The sequence below is a fragment of the Stegostoma tigrinum genome, chromosome 11 (assembly GCF_030684315.1).
Source record: "Stegostoma tigrinum isolate sSteTig4 chromosome 11, sSteTig4.hap1, whole genome shotgun sequence".
NCBI classification, from domain to species: Eukaryota; Metazoa; Chordata; class Chondrichthyes; order Orectolobiformes; family Stegostomatidae; genus Stegostoma; species Stegostoma tigrinum.
This window is the reverse complement of record NC_081364.1, coordinates 18,919,394-18,935,703: the sequence shown is the minus strand read 5'-3', so window position 1 is coordinate 18,935,703 and position 16,310 is coordinate 18,919,394. Positions and strand designations below refer to the sequence as shown.

At 42.7% G+C, this 16,310-nt stretch overlaps 1 protein-coding gene across 1 annotated transcript in view; it reads left to right on the top strand.

Moving 5' to 3' along the window:
* Nucleotides 1–312: 312 nt before the first annotated feature.
* Nucleotides 313–16,310, top strand: part of ccdc3b (coiled-coil domain containing 3b) — a 31,189-nt gene continuing 15,191 nt past the window's right edge. Inside the window, exon 1 of the mRNA XM_048547701.2 lies at nt 313–1,094. Coding sequence (XP_048403658.2) covers nt 739–1,094 — 356 coding nt within the window. The 5' untranslated portion in view covers nt 313–738. The remainder of the gene's footprint in view (nt 1,095–16,310) is intronic.

The window sequence follows — 16,310 nt, the reverse complement described above, 5'->3', positions numbered from 1 at the left end:
CTCTTGTGGGTGAAGCCATCATGCCTCATGGCTTGTATTATTGCTTTGTGGTTGCATAAATGTTTAACGTTTTCACCCATTCATGTGCTTTCCCTTTGCAGACATCAACTGGCTGTTGTCAATTTGGAGCATTTTCAATGTTTGTTTCAGCTTTCCAACAGTCCCATCTTGACTCTTTTCCATCATAAACAGCCAAAATGATTGTTTACTTGGAGAATCCAAGAAGGTAATTTTGGAGATGTAAATTACTGTAACGAATTCCAAATAAAAGCTCCCAACAAAAAGGAGTTGAACGCAGTCATTAGAAGCTCCAGCAGACCAGAATGACAGGAGTTCGATGCCTTTAAAGTTATTCTGAAAGTTCAAGAGAAAATGAGGCAGGATTTGAACGCATGCCAGAGGCTGGTGCGGGTGCACTGTCGCTTTAAGAAAATCTTAAACCCCTTGAAAACTGATCTTGCTGCTTAGAGCTTTTGTAAAAACAAAAGGGATTTACATTCGGAGCAATCGCACAAATTCTGCACAACGGCTCTCGTTTGGATGGGGGGGGCGATTTTACGTGCATTTCATGAAGTTTCTTTAAAAGATGCTGGCTGCATGGGTTGGGACTAGTGAAGGCAGAAGCAAACAGAAGTTGCACACATCGGGAAGAGTTTAAACCATCCGCCACTCCACTCACTCGACCAGACTGTTCTCAACTATCCGGGAAGAAGGTACCGGGACTGGGATTGGGACAGAATGTGCTGGGTATTCCCAATCCTGCTACTCACTGCCCTGGGAGGAGGCTGGGGATGTCAGCTACCTCACGACTGGAGACCACAAAGTGAATCGTGTCGAGCTGAACTGGCCGAAATCATTATCTACGCGAAGGTGCTGGCTGTCTACAAGGACACTTACAGTGTCTATAACTACCTGCCCTGGCAATATGACACCGACCTCTTCTACTCGGCAGAGGTCGAGCTGCTGTGTGACCAGGCCTGGGGCAGTATGTTAGAGATGCCGGCTGGAGCCAGGTTTAACCTGACTGGACTGGGATACTTCCCTTGCCACTCTTACACGGTCGTGGAAAACAACATTTACTACTTCTTCGTCAGGTAAGAACACAGCAACTCGTGCGGGAGTTGGGAGGTAGAGTGAGTAAGTGGGTGGACACTTCGCTAGTCTAACAAAGTAGATGACTTTGCCTTTATAAGAGGGAAAACAACAGAAATGGGGAGGGGGGGGGAAAAACACCAGGCAGCCGGTCATCCGAGGAGGGAAACAGACGGCAGTTCAATGACCTGATTGATGAACTGGAAAGGTCACAGAAAGGTCCGGGTGAACAACGCTGACCTTTCAGCTCATCAGCTGAATTGTTCACAATGTTTCTCCCCCACAGATCCTGCCTCACCTGCTGAGTGTTTCCAGTTTTTGATTTTTGCGTCTCTTTCATTCCCAACACCCTTGATGTTTTGTGCATTGATGCTAAATTCCTTGTATCGCCCCCCCTCCGCCGGTCGCACCGCGGTGTCTCTCTCAGACCCCAGGATCCTGTTAGCGGACGCAGCCTCAAGCTCTGAAGTGTTGCTGCGGAATGGGCAGAATGGCCTGACGCCCCCCTCCCCGCCAACATAATTCTATTGGAAAATGACTGATACATTTGCTCTGGATGGCGCGGGGGACGCGGTGTGTTTGTTGCAAGGACAGTAACATCAGGGATTGTCCCCCGCCCCCCAGCCCTCTCCGTTTCCCGTTTGTCTCCACACATTCAGCAAACGAGCGAAAATGCCAGCTTCCAGTTTCATTCCTGTGTTTGTGGGAGGGTTATATCGTCTTCCTCAAACTGAGATGACAGGAGATAGGATGTGAGGAATTTGCGATTAGCGCACTTTTCGATGTGATGTCGGTGCGGACTCGATGGGCTGAAGGGCTTTTTTTCTGCGCTGTTTGACTCGATGAGTCTGAACCGTCCCAGTGTTAGAGGCAGCTCTCTAACTTGCAGAATCGTCTTTAACTATTGCTGTTTGAGCCATTTGTTACATTGAATGAAGTTGATTGAGTGTTAGGGTGGTTATCACCTAAGGGCTGATCGGAAGCAAGGGATGAAGATGTTTCTGCAACAAAAACAGAAGTTTCTGTAAAAGCACAGCCGGTCTGCCAGCGTCTGCGAAGAAAAAAAATCAGAGTTAACGTTTCGGGTCCGGTAACCCTTCCTCAGAATTGATGGTAGCTGGGATAACGTTAGTTTATATATGCAGAAAATAAGGAAGGGCTTGGGGTAGGGAGTAAATGATTGGAGAAAGGACAAGGAGTTGATAACAATCTGTCCAGGAAGATGTATAGTCGTGAATGGGGACTGTTAGTAACTAACAATGAGTAGTGTATAATGGCTGGCTGTGTGATAACAAGGCCTGGTGTGTGGGGTGGAGTCTAGGACACTGGAGAGTTTAGGCCCTAAAATTGTTGAACTTGATATTGAGGCCAGAGGGCTGCAGGGTTCCCAAGCAGAAAATGAGGTGCTGTTGTTCCAGCTTCTGCTGAGCTATGCTGAAACACTGCAGCAAGCCCGAGACACAGATGTTGGCCAGGGAGCAGGGTGGTGTGTTACAAGTGGCAGGCAACAGAAAGTTCAGGGTCTTTGTTGTGAGCAGAACGTAGATGTTCTGTGAAGCGGTCACCCAGTCTATGCTTCGTTTCCCCAATGTAGAGGAGACCACATTATGAGCAGCGAATGCAGTAGACTACATTGTATGACGTGCAGGTGAAGTGTTGACTTTGGATACTGGGGCGGGAGACAATAGACAATAGTCAATAGGTGCTGGAGTAGGCCATTTGGCCCTTCGAGCCAGCACCACCATTCATTATGATCATGGCTGATCATCCACAATCAGTATCCTGTTCCTGCCTTATCCCCATAACCCTTGATTCCACTATCTTTAAGAGCTCTGTCTATCTCTTTCTTGAAAGCATCCAGAGAGTTGGCCTCCACTGCCTTCTGGGGCAGAGCATTCCATATATCCACCACTCTCTGGGTGAAGAAGTTTTTCCTCATCTCTGTTCTAAATGGCCTACCCCTTATTTTTAAACTTTGTCCTCTGGTCCTGGACTCACCATCAGCGGAAACATGCTTCTTGCCTTCACAGTGTCCAATCCCTTAATAATCTTACACGTCTCAATCAGATCCCCTCTCATCCTCCTAAACTCAAGTGCATACAAGCCCAGTCACTCCAATCTTTCAACATATGATAGTCCCGTCATTCCGGGAATTAACCTCGTGAACCTACGCTGCACTCCCTCAATAGCAAGAATGTCCTTCCTCAAATTGGGAGACCAAAACTGCACACAATACTCCAGATGCGGTCTCACCAGGGCCCTGTACAGCTGCAGAAGGACCTCTTTGCTCCTATACTCAATTCCTCTTGTGATGAAGGCCAGCATGCTATTAGCTTTCTTCACTACCTGCTGTACCTGCATGCTTGCTTTCATTGACTGATGTACAAGAACACCTAGATCTCGTTGTGCTTCCCCTTTCCCTAACTTGACTCCATTGAGGAGGTAAATGGGCAGGTGTTGCACCTTCACTCATTACAGGGCAAGGTGCCGTGGGGCTGTGGGGCTGTTGGGGGAGAAGGAAGAGTGGACCAGGGTGCCCCAGGGGGAACAGTCCCTGTGGAAGGCGGAAAAGGGAGGGGAGGGGAATATGTGTCTGGTGGTGGCATCTCGCTGGAGGTGGCGGAAATGGTGACTGATGATCTTCTGGATGTGGATGCTGGTGGGATCGTAGGTAAGGACAAGGCGAACCCTATCACTTTTGAGGGAAGGAGAAGAGAAGGTGAGAGTGGAAGTGCGGGAGATGGGTTGGACCCAGTTGAGGGCCCTGTCAACAATGGTGCTGGGAAATCCTCGGTCTGTTTTTGTGAAAATATTTCTGTTGAATGGTAAAATTGGTCTTTTACATACTTCATAGAATCCCTACAGTGTGGAAACAGGCCCTTTGGCCCAACAAGTCCACACTGATCCTCACAGCAACCCACTTAGACCATCCCCCTATATAATCTAGGCATCCCTGATCTCTATGGACAATTTAACACAGCCAATCCACTTAACCTGCACATCATTGGACTGTGGCGGGAAACCAGAGCAGCCAGAGGAAGGCCATGCAGACATGGGGACAACGTGCAAACTCCACACAGTCATCCAAGGCCAGAATCAAACCTGACTTCCTGGCACAGTGAGGCAGCAGTGCTAAACACTGAGCCACTGTGGCACCCTCAAATCTAAGGAGTTCAGCTTCCATTAAGCACTGTGAGTCTGACATGATTTGAACACACAACCTTCTGATCTGGAGTCAGACTCGCTACCATTCGCCCAGAAGCCCACACTCCTGTTGCCTTTTTATGAATTATAGAGATGTCCAGACACACAGTGATTGAGATGGCCCAGATAATGGGGTACACAGTTACATATTTCTGCACAGCTTAAATGAAGAATTGTATTGAATTAGCTTTATTCTTATAAATCTGAATTCTTATTGTCGCAGACTTCTCCCTGTTTCCTTAATCTGTCCAAAAAGTCATAACATTACTGGTGATTGGAGAGATCTGAAGTTGTTCCTGTTGAGAAAGGAATGTTTCTCCAATGGGGACACTTCCAGCCTACCTAATACAGTACAGGCATCCAGCTATCAGATTAGGATGGGAATGGTTCTGCCTGTTTGATGTGTCCTCTTGTCCATTAATTGCAGATGTTTTACTCTGTCTCTATCTGTCTGATGGACAATTTTCTGTTCATCAGACTGATCTATTTATATTTAATGCAGATGTTTGGCTCCATTTGTTGCAGGCGCTTCTGTTTATCTGATGGAGATGTTTACATCTGGTAGAAATGTTTCTGCTGATCAGACACAGATGCTTCTGTCCATCATATACAAATCGTATTCTGAATGGAGATGTTTCTGTCCATCCCATGCAGATGTTTCCGTCAGATGCAGATGCACCAGTTCAATAGATGCAGATACATCTATCTGCTACAGATTTTTTTTGACAATGAGATGGACACAGATATTTTGCCCAGCAGTTGTGGCTACATCTGTCTCTATAATGGAGATGTTCCAGCCTGTCTGATTCATTTAAAACAGATGCATCTGTCTCATTGAAATGCTTTTTGTTCATCTGCTGGAAATGGAACCTTTTTGTCCGTTTGATGTTACTGGGCTGAGTGGGGCAGGGGCATTTGCTACCATTTGATGGAGGTGTTTTTATTGATCTGATGGCAATAAGGATATTTTGAAGTTATTTGGTTTTAAGAAGATCAAAACATGATTGACTAGTCAACAAGGACTGGATTTTGTTAGAATACATTCCACAATGATTGATTTTAAGCAGTAATTTAAAATTTGTGTACATTTGGAAAATAATGGTGCAAGTTGATATGCTCCAACAAGTGAATCTCCCAGAAATAAATATAAATAAATCAATCAGGGCTTTTGCGAAAAATTACAGGAAGTAACTTGCAAAAACAGTTATCAGAAAGTTTTTTGATGATATTCTTTCATTTGGTTTTCAAACGACAGGAAAAATGAAATGATAAGTCTGGAGTTGCCTCTGAAGACGAACAGTAATTAGCAGAAAATGAATCGTTATCAGCTTTTTAATTGAAAACCTTTGATGTGATTCAAGCCCAGTCACAATTATATATCGGCAGTGTGTGTGAATGTTTGGTTAGAATGTGCTCCTACCTGGCATTGATTTCCTTTAAAGCCCCAGGCATCCATGCAATCCCACTATGGGGTCTGTGAGTGCTGTGGACCTGGCACAGTATTGATTATATTTTTTTTTAGTGAAAAATATTCCTTTTTTTGGCTGTGTGTTCACTGGCAAGGCCTGCATTATTGCTTATCACTAACTCTTTTAGGACAAAGGTAATTTGCAGTCACTGTGTTTACTGTGGCAAATGTACAGGCATGGTTCAGTTAGGTAGGGCATCCATAAATTTGTCCCAGTGATAAGAAGGGAACAATAATATGTTTCCAAGTCAGGAGTGATATGTGATTTGGAGGGAAGGTAACATGGTGTTTTCATGCACATGCTGTACTTGTCCTTCTAGTGGGCTGAGGTCATTGGAATGGAAGTGTTGTTGAACAAGCCTCTGTAAGTAAGCTTGTAAACAATACGCGCTAATAAGAATCAATGGGAAACTGGAGGAAAACTGTCTGCTGGTTGGAGTCATACACTCCTTTGTGCCAGGTGATTGTGAATAACGGAGACCGATCATCTCAACTCCAGTCCATCTCTGCAGGAATTCCTCAGGGTAGTGTCACAGCTCAAACATTTTCAGCTGCTTCATCAGTGAACTCCCTTCCATCATAGGGTCAAAGGCGAGGATGTTCACTGATGATTGCACAGTGTTCAGCACCATTTGTGACTCTTCAGATAGCCACACAGTTAATGCCCAAATTCAGCAAGACCTTGACAATATCCGATCTTGGGCTGACATGTGGTAAGTAATATTCACATAAGACAAGTACCAGATAATGACCAACAAGAGAGAATCTAACCAACATCCCTTGACATTCAATGGTGTTACCATTACTAGATCCCCCACTGTCAACATCCTGGGAGTTACCATTGATCAGAAACTGCACTGGACTAACCTCACAACATTATTTCATTTATTATTCATTCAAGGGTATGGGCTTTGCTGGCTGGGTCCTTATTTATTGCCCAGCACTAGTTGGCCTTGAGAAGGTGGTGATGAGTTGTCTTCTTGGACCACTGCAGTCCATTTGGTGTGGTTACACTCACAGTGCTGTTTGCAAAGGGCAGTAGGATTTTGGTTCAGCAACAGTGAGGGGATGGCTATATATTTCCAAGTTAGCTTTTTGTGACTACAAAGAAGATCAGAGGCTAGGAATCCTGCAGTGAATAACTCTTGACTCCTGAAAGCCTGGCCACCATCTGTAAGGGACAGGTCAGGAGTGCGATGTGAACTCCACATTTGCTGGGATGAGTCCACTCCAACAACGCTGAAGAAGTTTTTCAATATCAAAGGCAAAGCAACCCGCTTGACTGGCACCACAAACATTCACAACCTGCACCAGTGATGCTCAGTATAAGCAGTGTGTACTATCTACAAGATGCACTGCAGAAATTCACCAAAGATCTTTGGAGAAACCTTCCAAACCCACAATACTACCATCTAAAATGCCAAGGGGAACAGATACAAGGCAAAAACATTACCTGCAAGTTCCTCTCACCACCCTGACTTGGAAATATGTTGCTGTCCCTTTGCCGTTGCTGGGTCAAAATCTTGGAACATGCCTCAGGATATGGGTGTATCTACACTAAATGGACTGCAATAGTTCAAGGAGGGCCAGTTCATCATTCACTACTCAAGTGTACTTAGAGATGGGCAATAAATACAGGCCCTGCCAACTAAGCCCACCTTCCCTGATTTAATGAAAAAAATCCACTGCTGCAATATGCATAGATGGTAATGTGGTGTTTAATTTATCACATCCATCCAGACAAGTTAGAAGTATTCCATTGTACTTTTTCATCCTGGAATTGTTATGGTGAGTCAGAAGGTGACTTATTCAACACAAGATTTACAGCCTCCGACTTGTTCACACAGACAATGTACGTATGTGGCTAAACATGTTAACATTTTAGTTCAGAGCGACCCCCCACAACGTTGATGGTGGGGGGTTCAATCAGAGTAATGCCCTCCTATGGCAAAGGAAGTGATGACCATTGCGGGCAAGTGTATGGTTTGAATGGGCTCCTCAGCGCTTAACCAAATCCTGGATGTTGTTCAGATCTTGCAGCATGCAGGCATGGACTGCTTCAATGTTTGACAAAACACAAATGGATCAAAACATGACAATAATCAGTGAACCTTCCCATTTCTGATTTTACGATGAAGCGAAAGTTATTTACAGAGCAGCTGAAGATGCTTGGGCCTGGAAGACTGTCTTGAGAAATTTCAGCTGCAATGTACTGGATTTTTTAAATGTACTCTTAATGAACAAGGCACTTACTTTTCCAGCTGCCACCTTGCATGCTTTTTATAGTTATTACTTTAATAACAATCTGTAATGCTCAGTTGACTCATGTGGTAAAATGACTGCCTCAGAAGTTAAAGCTCCCCTGAGAGGATTTGGCATGTTTAAAGGGAAAATGCAGTAAAGTATGTTTGTTCAGGAATTTCAATGAAGCATATAATTAGCATGATTACACTTTTTTTTTATAAATACACATATCAACACTGTTGAATGATTAAATCAATCATGGCTTAAAATTAAAACCACACTGTTGATATATTTTAAAGGCTATTACTATCCTAACTGTAGAATCACAAGTTTCTTTGCCATAGGAGGGCATTACTCTGATTGAACCACCCACCATCAATGTTGTGGGGGGTCACTCTGAACTAAAATGTTAACATGTACTGAGGGAAGCGAGAGAGGAAATAGCGAGGGCTTTAACAGATATCTTTGCAGCATCCTTGGACACAGGTGAGGTCCCGGAGGACTGGAGACTTGCTAATGTTGTCCCCTTGTTTAAGAAGGGCAGCAAGGATAATCCAGGTAATTATCGACTGGTGAGCCTGATGTCAGTGGTAGGGAAGCTACTGGAGAAGATACTGAGGGATAGGATCTATTCCCATTTGGAAGAAAAAGGGCTTATCAGTGATAGGCAACATGGTTTTGTGCAGGGAAGGTCATGTCTTACCAACTTAATAGAATTCTGTGAGGACGTGACAAAGTTGGTTGATGAGGGAAAGGCTGTAGATGTCATTTACATGGACTTCAGTAAGGCGTTTGATAAGGTTCCCCATGGCAGGCTGATGGAGAAAGTGAAGTCACATGGGGTCCAGGGTGTGCTAGCTAGATGGATAAAAATACTGGCTAGGCAACAGGAGACAGAGAGTAGTAGTAGAAGGGAGTTTCTCAAATTGGAGACCTGTGACCAGTGGTGTTCCACAGGGATCTGTGCTGGGACCACTGTTGTTTGTGATATATGTAAATGATTTGGAGGAAGGTGTAGGTGGTCTGATCAGAAAGTTTGCAGATGACACTAAGATTGGGGAGTAGCAGATAGTGAAGGGGACTGTCAGAGATTACAGCAGAAAATAGATAGACTGGAGAGTTGGGCAGATAAATGGCAGCAGAATATAGATAGACTGGAGAGTTGGGCAGAAAAATGGCAGATGGAGTTCAATCCGGGCAAATGCGAGGTGATGCATTTTGGTCGATCAAATTCAAGGGCAAACTATACAGTAAATGGAAAAGCCCTCGGGAAAATTGATGAACAGAGAGGTCTGGGTGTTCAGGTCCATTGTTCCCTGAAGGTGACAACGCAGGTCAATAGGGTGGTCAAGAAGGCGTATGGCATGCTTTCCTTCATTGGACGGGGTATTGAGTACAAGAGTTGGCATGTCATGTTGCAGTTGTATAGGACTTTGGTTCGGCCACATTTGGAGTACTGTGTACGGTTCTGGTCACCACATTACAAAAAGGATGTGGATGCTTTGGAGAGGGTGCCGAGGAGGTTCACCAGGATGTTGCCTGGTATGGAGGGTGCTAGCTATGAAGAGAGGTTGAATAGATTAGGATTATTTTCATTAGAAAGATGGAGATTGAGGGGGGTCCTAATTGAGGTCTACAAAATCATGAGGGGTATGGACAGGGTGAATAGCAAAAAACTTTTTCCCAGAGTGGGGGACTCAATTACTAGGGGTCATGAGTTCAAAGTGAGAGGAGGAAAGTTCAGGAGAGATAAGCGTGGAAAGTTCTTTACACAGAGGGTGGTGGGTGCCTGGAATGCATTGCCAGCGGAGGTGGTAGACGCAGACACGTTAGCGTCGTTTAAGATATATTTGGACAGGTACATGGATGGGCAGGGAGCAAATGGACACAGACCGTTAGAAAATACATGACAGGTTAGACAGAGGATCTTGATCGGCGCAGGCTTGGAGGGCCGAAGGGCCTGTTCCTGTGCTGCAGGTTTCTTTGTTCTTTGTCATGTAAACTGGTATCAACTGTTATGCATCACTAGGTTTAGCTCACTGTCAAATTGGCAACAATCTTCCACTTTAAGATCAATTTCACAAACCTGTATTACTTTAACAAGTCATTGACTTTTAGATTACTGCATATTGTACCTACACATCAACAAATCTGGGAAGCAAGGAAAACTTCAGCAATAGTTAACAAAGAAGATGACAACTTGGAAGCACCCCTGAATGTAATCCTACATGAAGTCAGATTAACTGCAACTCGTGAACAGGAGTGTCTGCATTTTGCTTGACTTGCTTTGTACATTTAGTTTTCAGGAGCTTTTGCAAGGGTAAGGACTATGTCTTTTAATTTTGTGTTTGCCTTAAGAAGCCTGGATTGAAATGAGAAAGAGGTATTTTAAAATCAGTGGTTGAAAGTTTGGTTGGGTGTTTTGAAAGCAAGTAATTTGATACCCATTACAGACATCATCTAAACAGTTGTTTGAAAAAACAGTAATTGAAGATTGAGTTGCAAAAAACTTTTGAGCCAAGGGGCCGTACAGATGCAGTTTTTGCTGGCAACAAGAAGTTGGTTTGTCCATGGATTAGTGATCATTATTGATGACAGAGAACATTTAATGTGCTAATAACTGCATGATTGGTACCTCTGATAAATGAACTGCTTGGAGCTGGGGACAAGTTATAGAGAGAGAGAGTTGTTCAATTCTTCCTCAGTTCTGGAGCAGTCTGTCTGTTCCCTGCATTCAAAATTCACTGTAAACCTGAAGAAAAACAGCTTATCATTGTAGCAACAGTTTTAAGGTGTGACCTTTAACTGATAAGTCAGAGAATTTTTTTAAGTAACTTATGTTTCTTACCAACCAGTAGAAGCATCTGGGAAAAGGCAAAGGAGGCAACATGCTGTTCAATAGGAGAGTCAAAAGGAGGAACAGAACTTGGGAACGAAGATTACTGAACTGTCTCCCTGAATTGCCCCTCTGCTAGAAACTATTTTACCCTGTCTATTTGTGTGTGTATGTGTGTGTGTGCATGTTTGCGAGGGGGAGTTTCTGTGTGGGTTAGAGTTTTAATTGGTAATGTTATATGCCAATGATATATAATTGTATATCTGTATCCAGAATCAAATTACCTGTAATAATTAGGCATTCTTATTAAGTACAGTAAAGTGGTCTGTGCTTTCTATCAATCTGGACCTGAAGGCCAGGTAAATTGGGGAACTTTGCAGTTTATAAAGTCTTTAACTTTTGTGACATCTCCAGGAACAGGAGCGCTTGATTTTCAGCACGTTATCCCAGTAAGACACAACACAGGCAAATTATTGTGAATTGGATACTGAAATGGCCTCTTTAGGACACCTGGGACCTGTGCGAGCAAGGCAAGCAATAAAGTATTAGCTTGAAGGATGAGGACAGAAATGGAGCAGATGAACCAGACAGGGTTGATGGATCGTATCGCCCATGGTGTTGAGGGAGGTGGGGTTAGCCCCAGTTCAAGGGAAAGGAAAACATTTCAGAGGCAACCTGGTAGAAGGTGGCATCACTGGAGCATATGTGGTATAAATGTAGAAAGTAGGGAAACGGAATGGAATCCTTGCAGGAAGCAGGGTGTGAGGATGTGTAGTTGAGGTAGCTCTGTGGGAATCAGTGAGTTTGTGGTGGATATTGGTGGACAAGCTTTTCCCAGAAATAGAAACAGCGAAATCGAGAAAGGGAGATGAAGAGGCAAACATGGACCAAGTGAACATAAGAGAATGGAAATTGCATCAAAACTGATGAACTCTTTCAATTCTGCAGAGCAGAAAGCAGCACCAGTGATGTCAGCACTGTGTTGGAGAAGTTACGGTTGGGGGCCTTAATCCTGCTGGAACGAGGAATGCTCCACGTACTCCACAAAGAGACAACCATAACTGGGATCAGGCAGGCACCCATTGCCACATGTTTGACAGGAGGATGTGAAACAAGTTAAAAGAAAAGTTGTTCACAGTGAGAACAAGCTCAGCTGGGTGAAGTAGGGTGATGGTGGATGGTGCAGGCCTGTTTCAAGGAAGTAGCAGAGAGGCTTCAGACTATCCTGATGGGGACAGGTGTATAGAGAGATTACACATCCATGGTAAATTGTCAGGGGAAATTGTGAAATCAACGTAAAATGTCAGAAAAGTCATAAATGTAATGGGGAAGAGACTGAACAAAGAGAAAAAATGTCAAGTCAAGATAAGAATAGTTCAGTTGAGTATTAATAGGCTGTAACTGCAGGTAGTCCTGTTGGTGGATTTTAGGGAGAAGGTGGAAGCAGGCTGTGTTGTGTTGGAAATCTATGAGGTGGGAAATTGTGGATGGGGATGTCACCAGAGGAGATGAGGTCATTGACAGTTCTGTAAACTACGCTTGATTGGTGCCACATCACAAGAATTCACTCCCTCCATCATTGACACTCAGTGGTAGCAGTATGTACTATCTGTAAGATACATTGCAGAAATTCATCAAAGATCTTTTGACAAAGATCTTTCCAAACCAACAACTACTTCAAATTAGAAGAACAAGGGCAACAGAGATATGGGAACACTACCACCTGCAATCTACCCACTAAGCCACTCACCATCCTGTTTTGGAAACATATGGCTGCTCTTTCACTTTTTCTGGATCAAATTCCTGGAATCCCCATCTTAAGGGCATTGTGGATCTGCTTATAGCACACGGACTATGGTGGTTCGAGATGGCAGCTCCCCACCACTTTCTCGAGAGCAGCTAGGGATAGGCAATAAATACTGGCCAGTCAACAACACCCACATCCCAAGGAGTGTATAAGGATCATGTCATATCTGAAATTCATTGAGGTGGGGGCATAAAGAGATAAAATTAAGTCCTTTGTTGAGACTAGATCATTCTGCCCACATCAAAAAAGTGGAAGGTCAAAGATTATGATGAATACGTAGCAAGGGATGGGTTTGGAAGAAGAGATAGAGTCAAGAGAAAAGCGGAAGAGAAGAGGGGAGGAGAAGAATCTAGAGGGTCATTGGTACCCAGGGCTTTTTGTAGCTTGCATTTCATCTTCTGTCTTAGTGTCTGTCTGCATCTCTCGTGGTTCTGCAGACCTGAGTTTTACTTTCCACATGCCCTTACTTTTTCTCAAGGCAGTAGCAGCCACAGGTCTAACTTATTACAGAATTGCTTCACAATTATATATTCTAGCTAAGCAACATCAGCCAAGTGGCACGGGAAAACAGCATAATGCAACTATGCCAGGTTGATCCATCTGTTCATGACTAGCTGAATGTCTAAACCTGCTTATTGCTGCTATTTGCAGCCTTTGCTGTTCTTACGTTTATCAAAGGGTTATCTCTATGCCAGAATGATAGAACAATGCTGTACAAAACTAGCATCAGTAAGTCCAACTTTCGCAACACCATGAGAGTCTGAGCGATTCAACATCCTATCATTCAACCACTGTAAGATTATACTCCTAAATCAGTTCATTTTACAACATCAAACATTCAGTCAAAGACCTGTCTATGAACTTATGACCAAGTAATGCTGGTTATTGTCATATTGATGTTAATGGCATAATAATAATTATAATCATTAATAAGATCATTTAAGTGACTTAATTATTTACATCTTCAAAAGGTAATTGCAAGGCTCACTACACAATTCCAATATGACAGTACCGCAGTAAACAAGGTAATATTGTACATGATTTTCCTCTGGAGAGTCTAACGTGAGTCTGAAAAGAATTATTTGGTGTACTCAGCATTATTATTTGAAAATGGGAGTAATTATTGTCATATGCTCTAAAATGTGCTTTTTCTAATCATTTAGAGAAACCACTACCATTCTCCACCCCCCAAAAATGCCATTATAGAATGGACTCAAATTGCATTGAATGAACCGTCTTGTTAATAAATTATGTTTTGATATTTCTAGAGTATAGACTTTAAACAAAGCAGCCAAATTTTGAGAATTGGCTGTCCCCCTGTTTTAATCAAACTTCTCAACAGATTTGGTCGAACTTTGCTTTAGTTTGGTAAAATCGTCAATCATACAGTCAGACCTCTGGGTAAAGAATAGAGCATTAATCAAACAGTGAGACCAACCTGTAAAATATGCTGCTCCATTGCCATTAATCACACAGCAAAACTGCTGGATAGCGCATAAAGCACCAAACAACATCATTTGACTCGATAATCATACTTTTCTGAATCACATTGATTAGCCATCAGCTAAAAAGTCTCTTTGCAGCAATCTAATAACCTTGTTTTAACCTTGGGATAAGCTTCCAAATACATCAGTTTAAATTCTCAGGGCTAAATTTCTGGAAGTCCTTGAGTGGTGTTTACCATGTGTTTTCCCAGTATTAACATCAGTCAGGAGCATAAAGGGGTATGACTCAGAAACTTTGAGGTTAAGCAGTGGATTTTGACAGATGAGAGAAATTCAGCTAAAGAGCCTTGGTGAGGGCAGTTGAAGCTTTCAGTGGTTTTGTGATCTGCCACCCATTGTTTCAACAGGTATCATCCATTCAAAATTCCATCCAGTATCTTTTAGTAGCCTGTATTTACATAATCAGAATAGCTTGCAAACAACCCATTTGTTGTCTGCATACGGGGTTAGCCTAATTTTGCACTCTTCTGAAATGACCAAAAACTTAACATAAGACCTGAGCATATGCCAGTTAAAACATCTAAAATATTTACTTTAAATTGAATTACAAAACTGCTCACCAAACTCATAATAATTGAAAGATAACAAGGTGTAGAGCTAGATGAACACAACAGGCCAAGCAGCATCAGAGGAGCAGGAAAGCTGATGTTTTGGGTCTGGGACCCTTCATGAAGGGCCTAGGCCCGAAACGTCAGCTTTTGTCCTCCTGAGATGCTGCTTGGCCTGCTGTGTTCATCCAGCTTCACACTTTGTTATCTTATTTCAGAAATTGTTATCTCAGATTCTCCAGCATTGGCAGTTCCTACTGTCTCATAATTGAAATATGTGATACAATCAAGCAGAGACAGCATGGCTTCATGAAGGGAAAATCATACTTGTCAAATTTATTAAAATCTTTGAAGAGATAACAAGCAGGATGGATAAAGGAGAACCAATGGATTTAATATATGTGAATTTCCAAAATGTATCTGATAAGGTACTGGATGTTCGGCTACTCAATGGGAAAGAAGCTCATAATGCTGGAAATCGTCTGTTAGCATGGAGAGAGGATTGTCTAGCCAATAAAATATAGAGAACTAGAAAGTTTTTTGGATTGCAGCTTGTACCTGTGGATTGCCACAGAGATCAATGTTGAGGCATAATTATCTGCAATATATATTAATGACTCGGATGAGGGGAGTGAATGTACTATAGACAAGTTTGCAGATATCACAAAAATAGGTGGAAAGGCAAGTGTTGAGGATAACACAAAGATTTATTGAGAGATCAAGTGAGTAGTCAAAAATGTGGTGTGGCAAAATGTGAGGTTATACACTTTGACAAGAGGAATAAAGGAGCTGAACACTATTTAAATGAGAAGGACAGTAGAACGCTGCAGCATGAAGGCAGTTGAGGGTTCTCGTGTGGAGTGGGAGGGTACAAATCATGCTTGAGGCTGGAGGCTAAACCATTACCTAAGGCATTGGAGACACAGCAGGATCCGTGAGGCAGCAGTGTAGAGCAAGAGTAAATAAATCGAGATTAATGCTCAAAGTCTATACCGCTGACTTTGGAGGTGATGGGACCTGTGAGGGGGCAGCTCTGAGTTCAAAACAGAATGAGAAAGCAAATAGGGACATCACAGCAAAACTGTAAGTTCATCATTTGGACGGCTATTAAAGATTGTCTACAAAATTGCAGTAAATTGGAACAATGTGTATTTTTAAACAAGTAGATTTACTTTGACTCAACTGAGAAAGGTAGACCAATATGTTGAGGTAATAAAAATAAAGTAAGGGAAATAATGTTGAGACTTAAAGGAAGATCTCCAAAGACTGAAGGCAAGGACCTGCTGGAAGTGTTTGAAGTGAAATAAAGTCCCTAGCATAATTAATATTATTTAAAGGAATAAATATCTATCAATAGCCTGTTCTTTGTTCTTGTAAATACAGCTCTTGCTTATCTATTTTTCATCATAGTTATTTCAATAATCTTAATGAATCTCTTCTCATCAATCTTCATTGCCTTGGTATCCTTCCTATAATATTCCAAAATAGAAGAAGCCATTCTCAGAGCAGTTTACCAATGATCTACTAATGTACAGGTTTAGATGCATAGGGAGGAAGCTTATTGATTCAAGATTGACTCAATTTTGAGTCACTAGCAAACATCCCC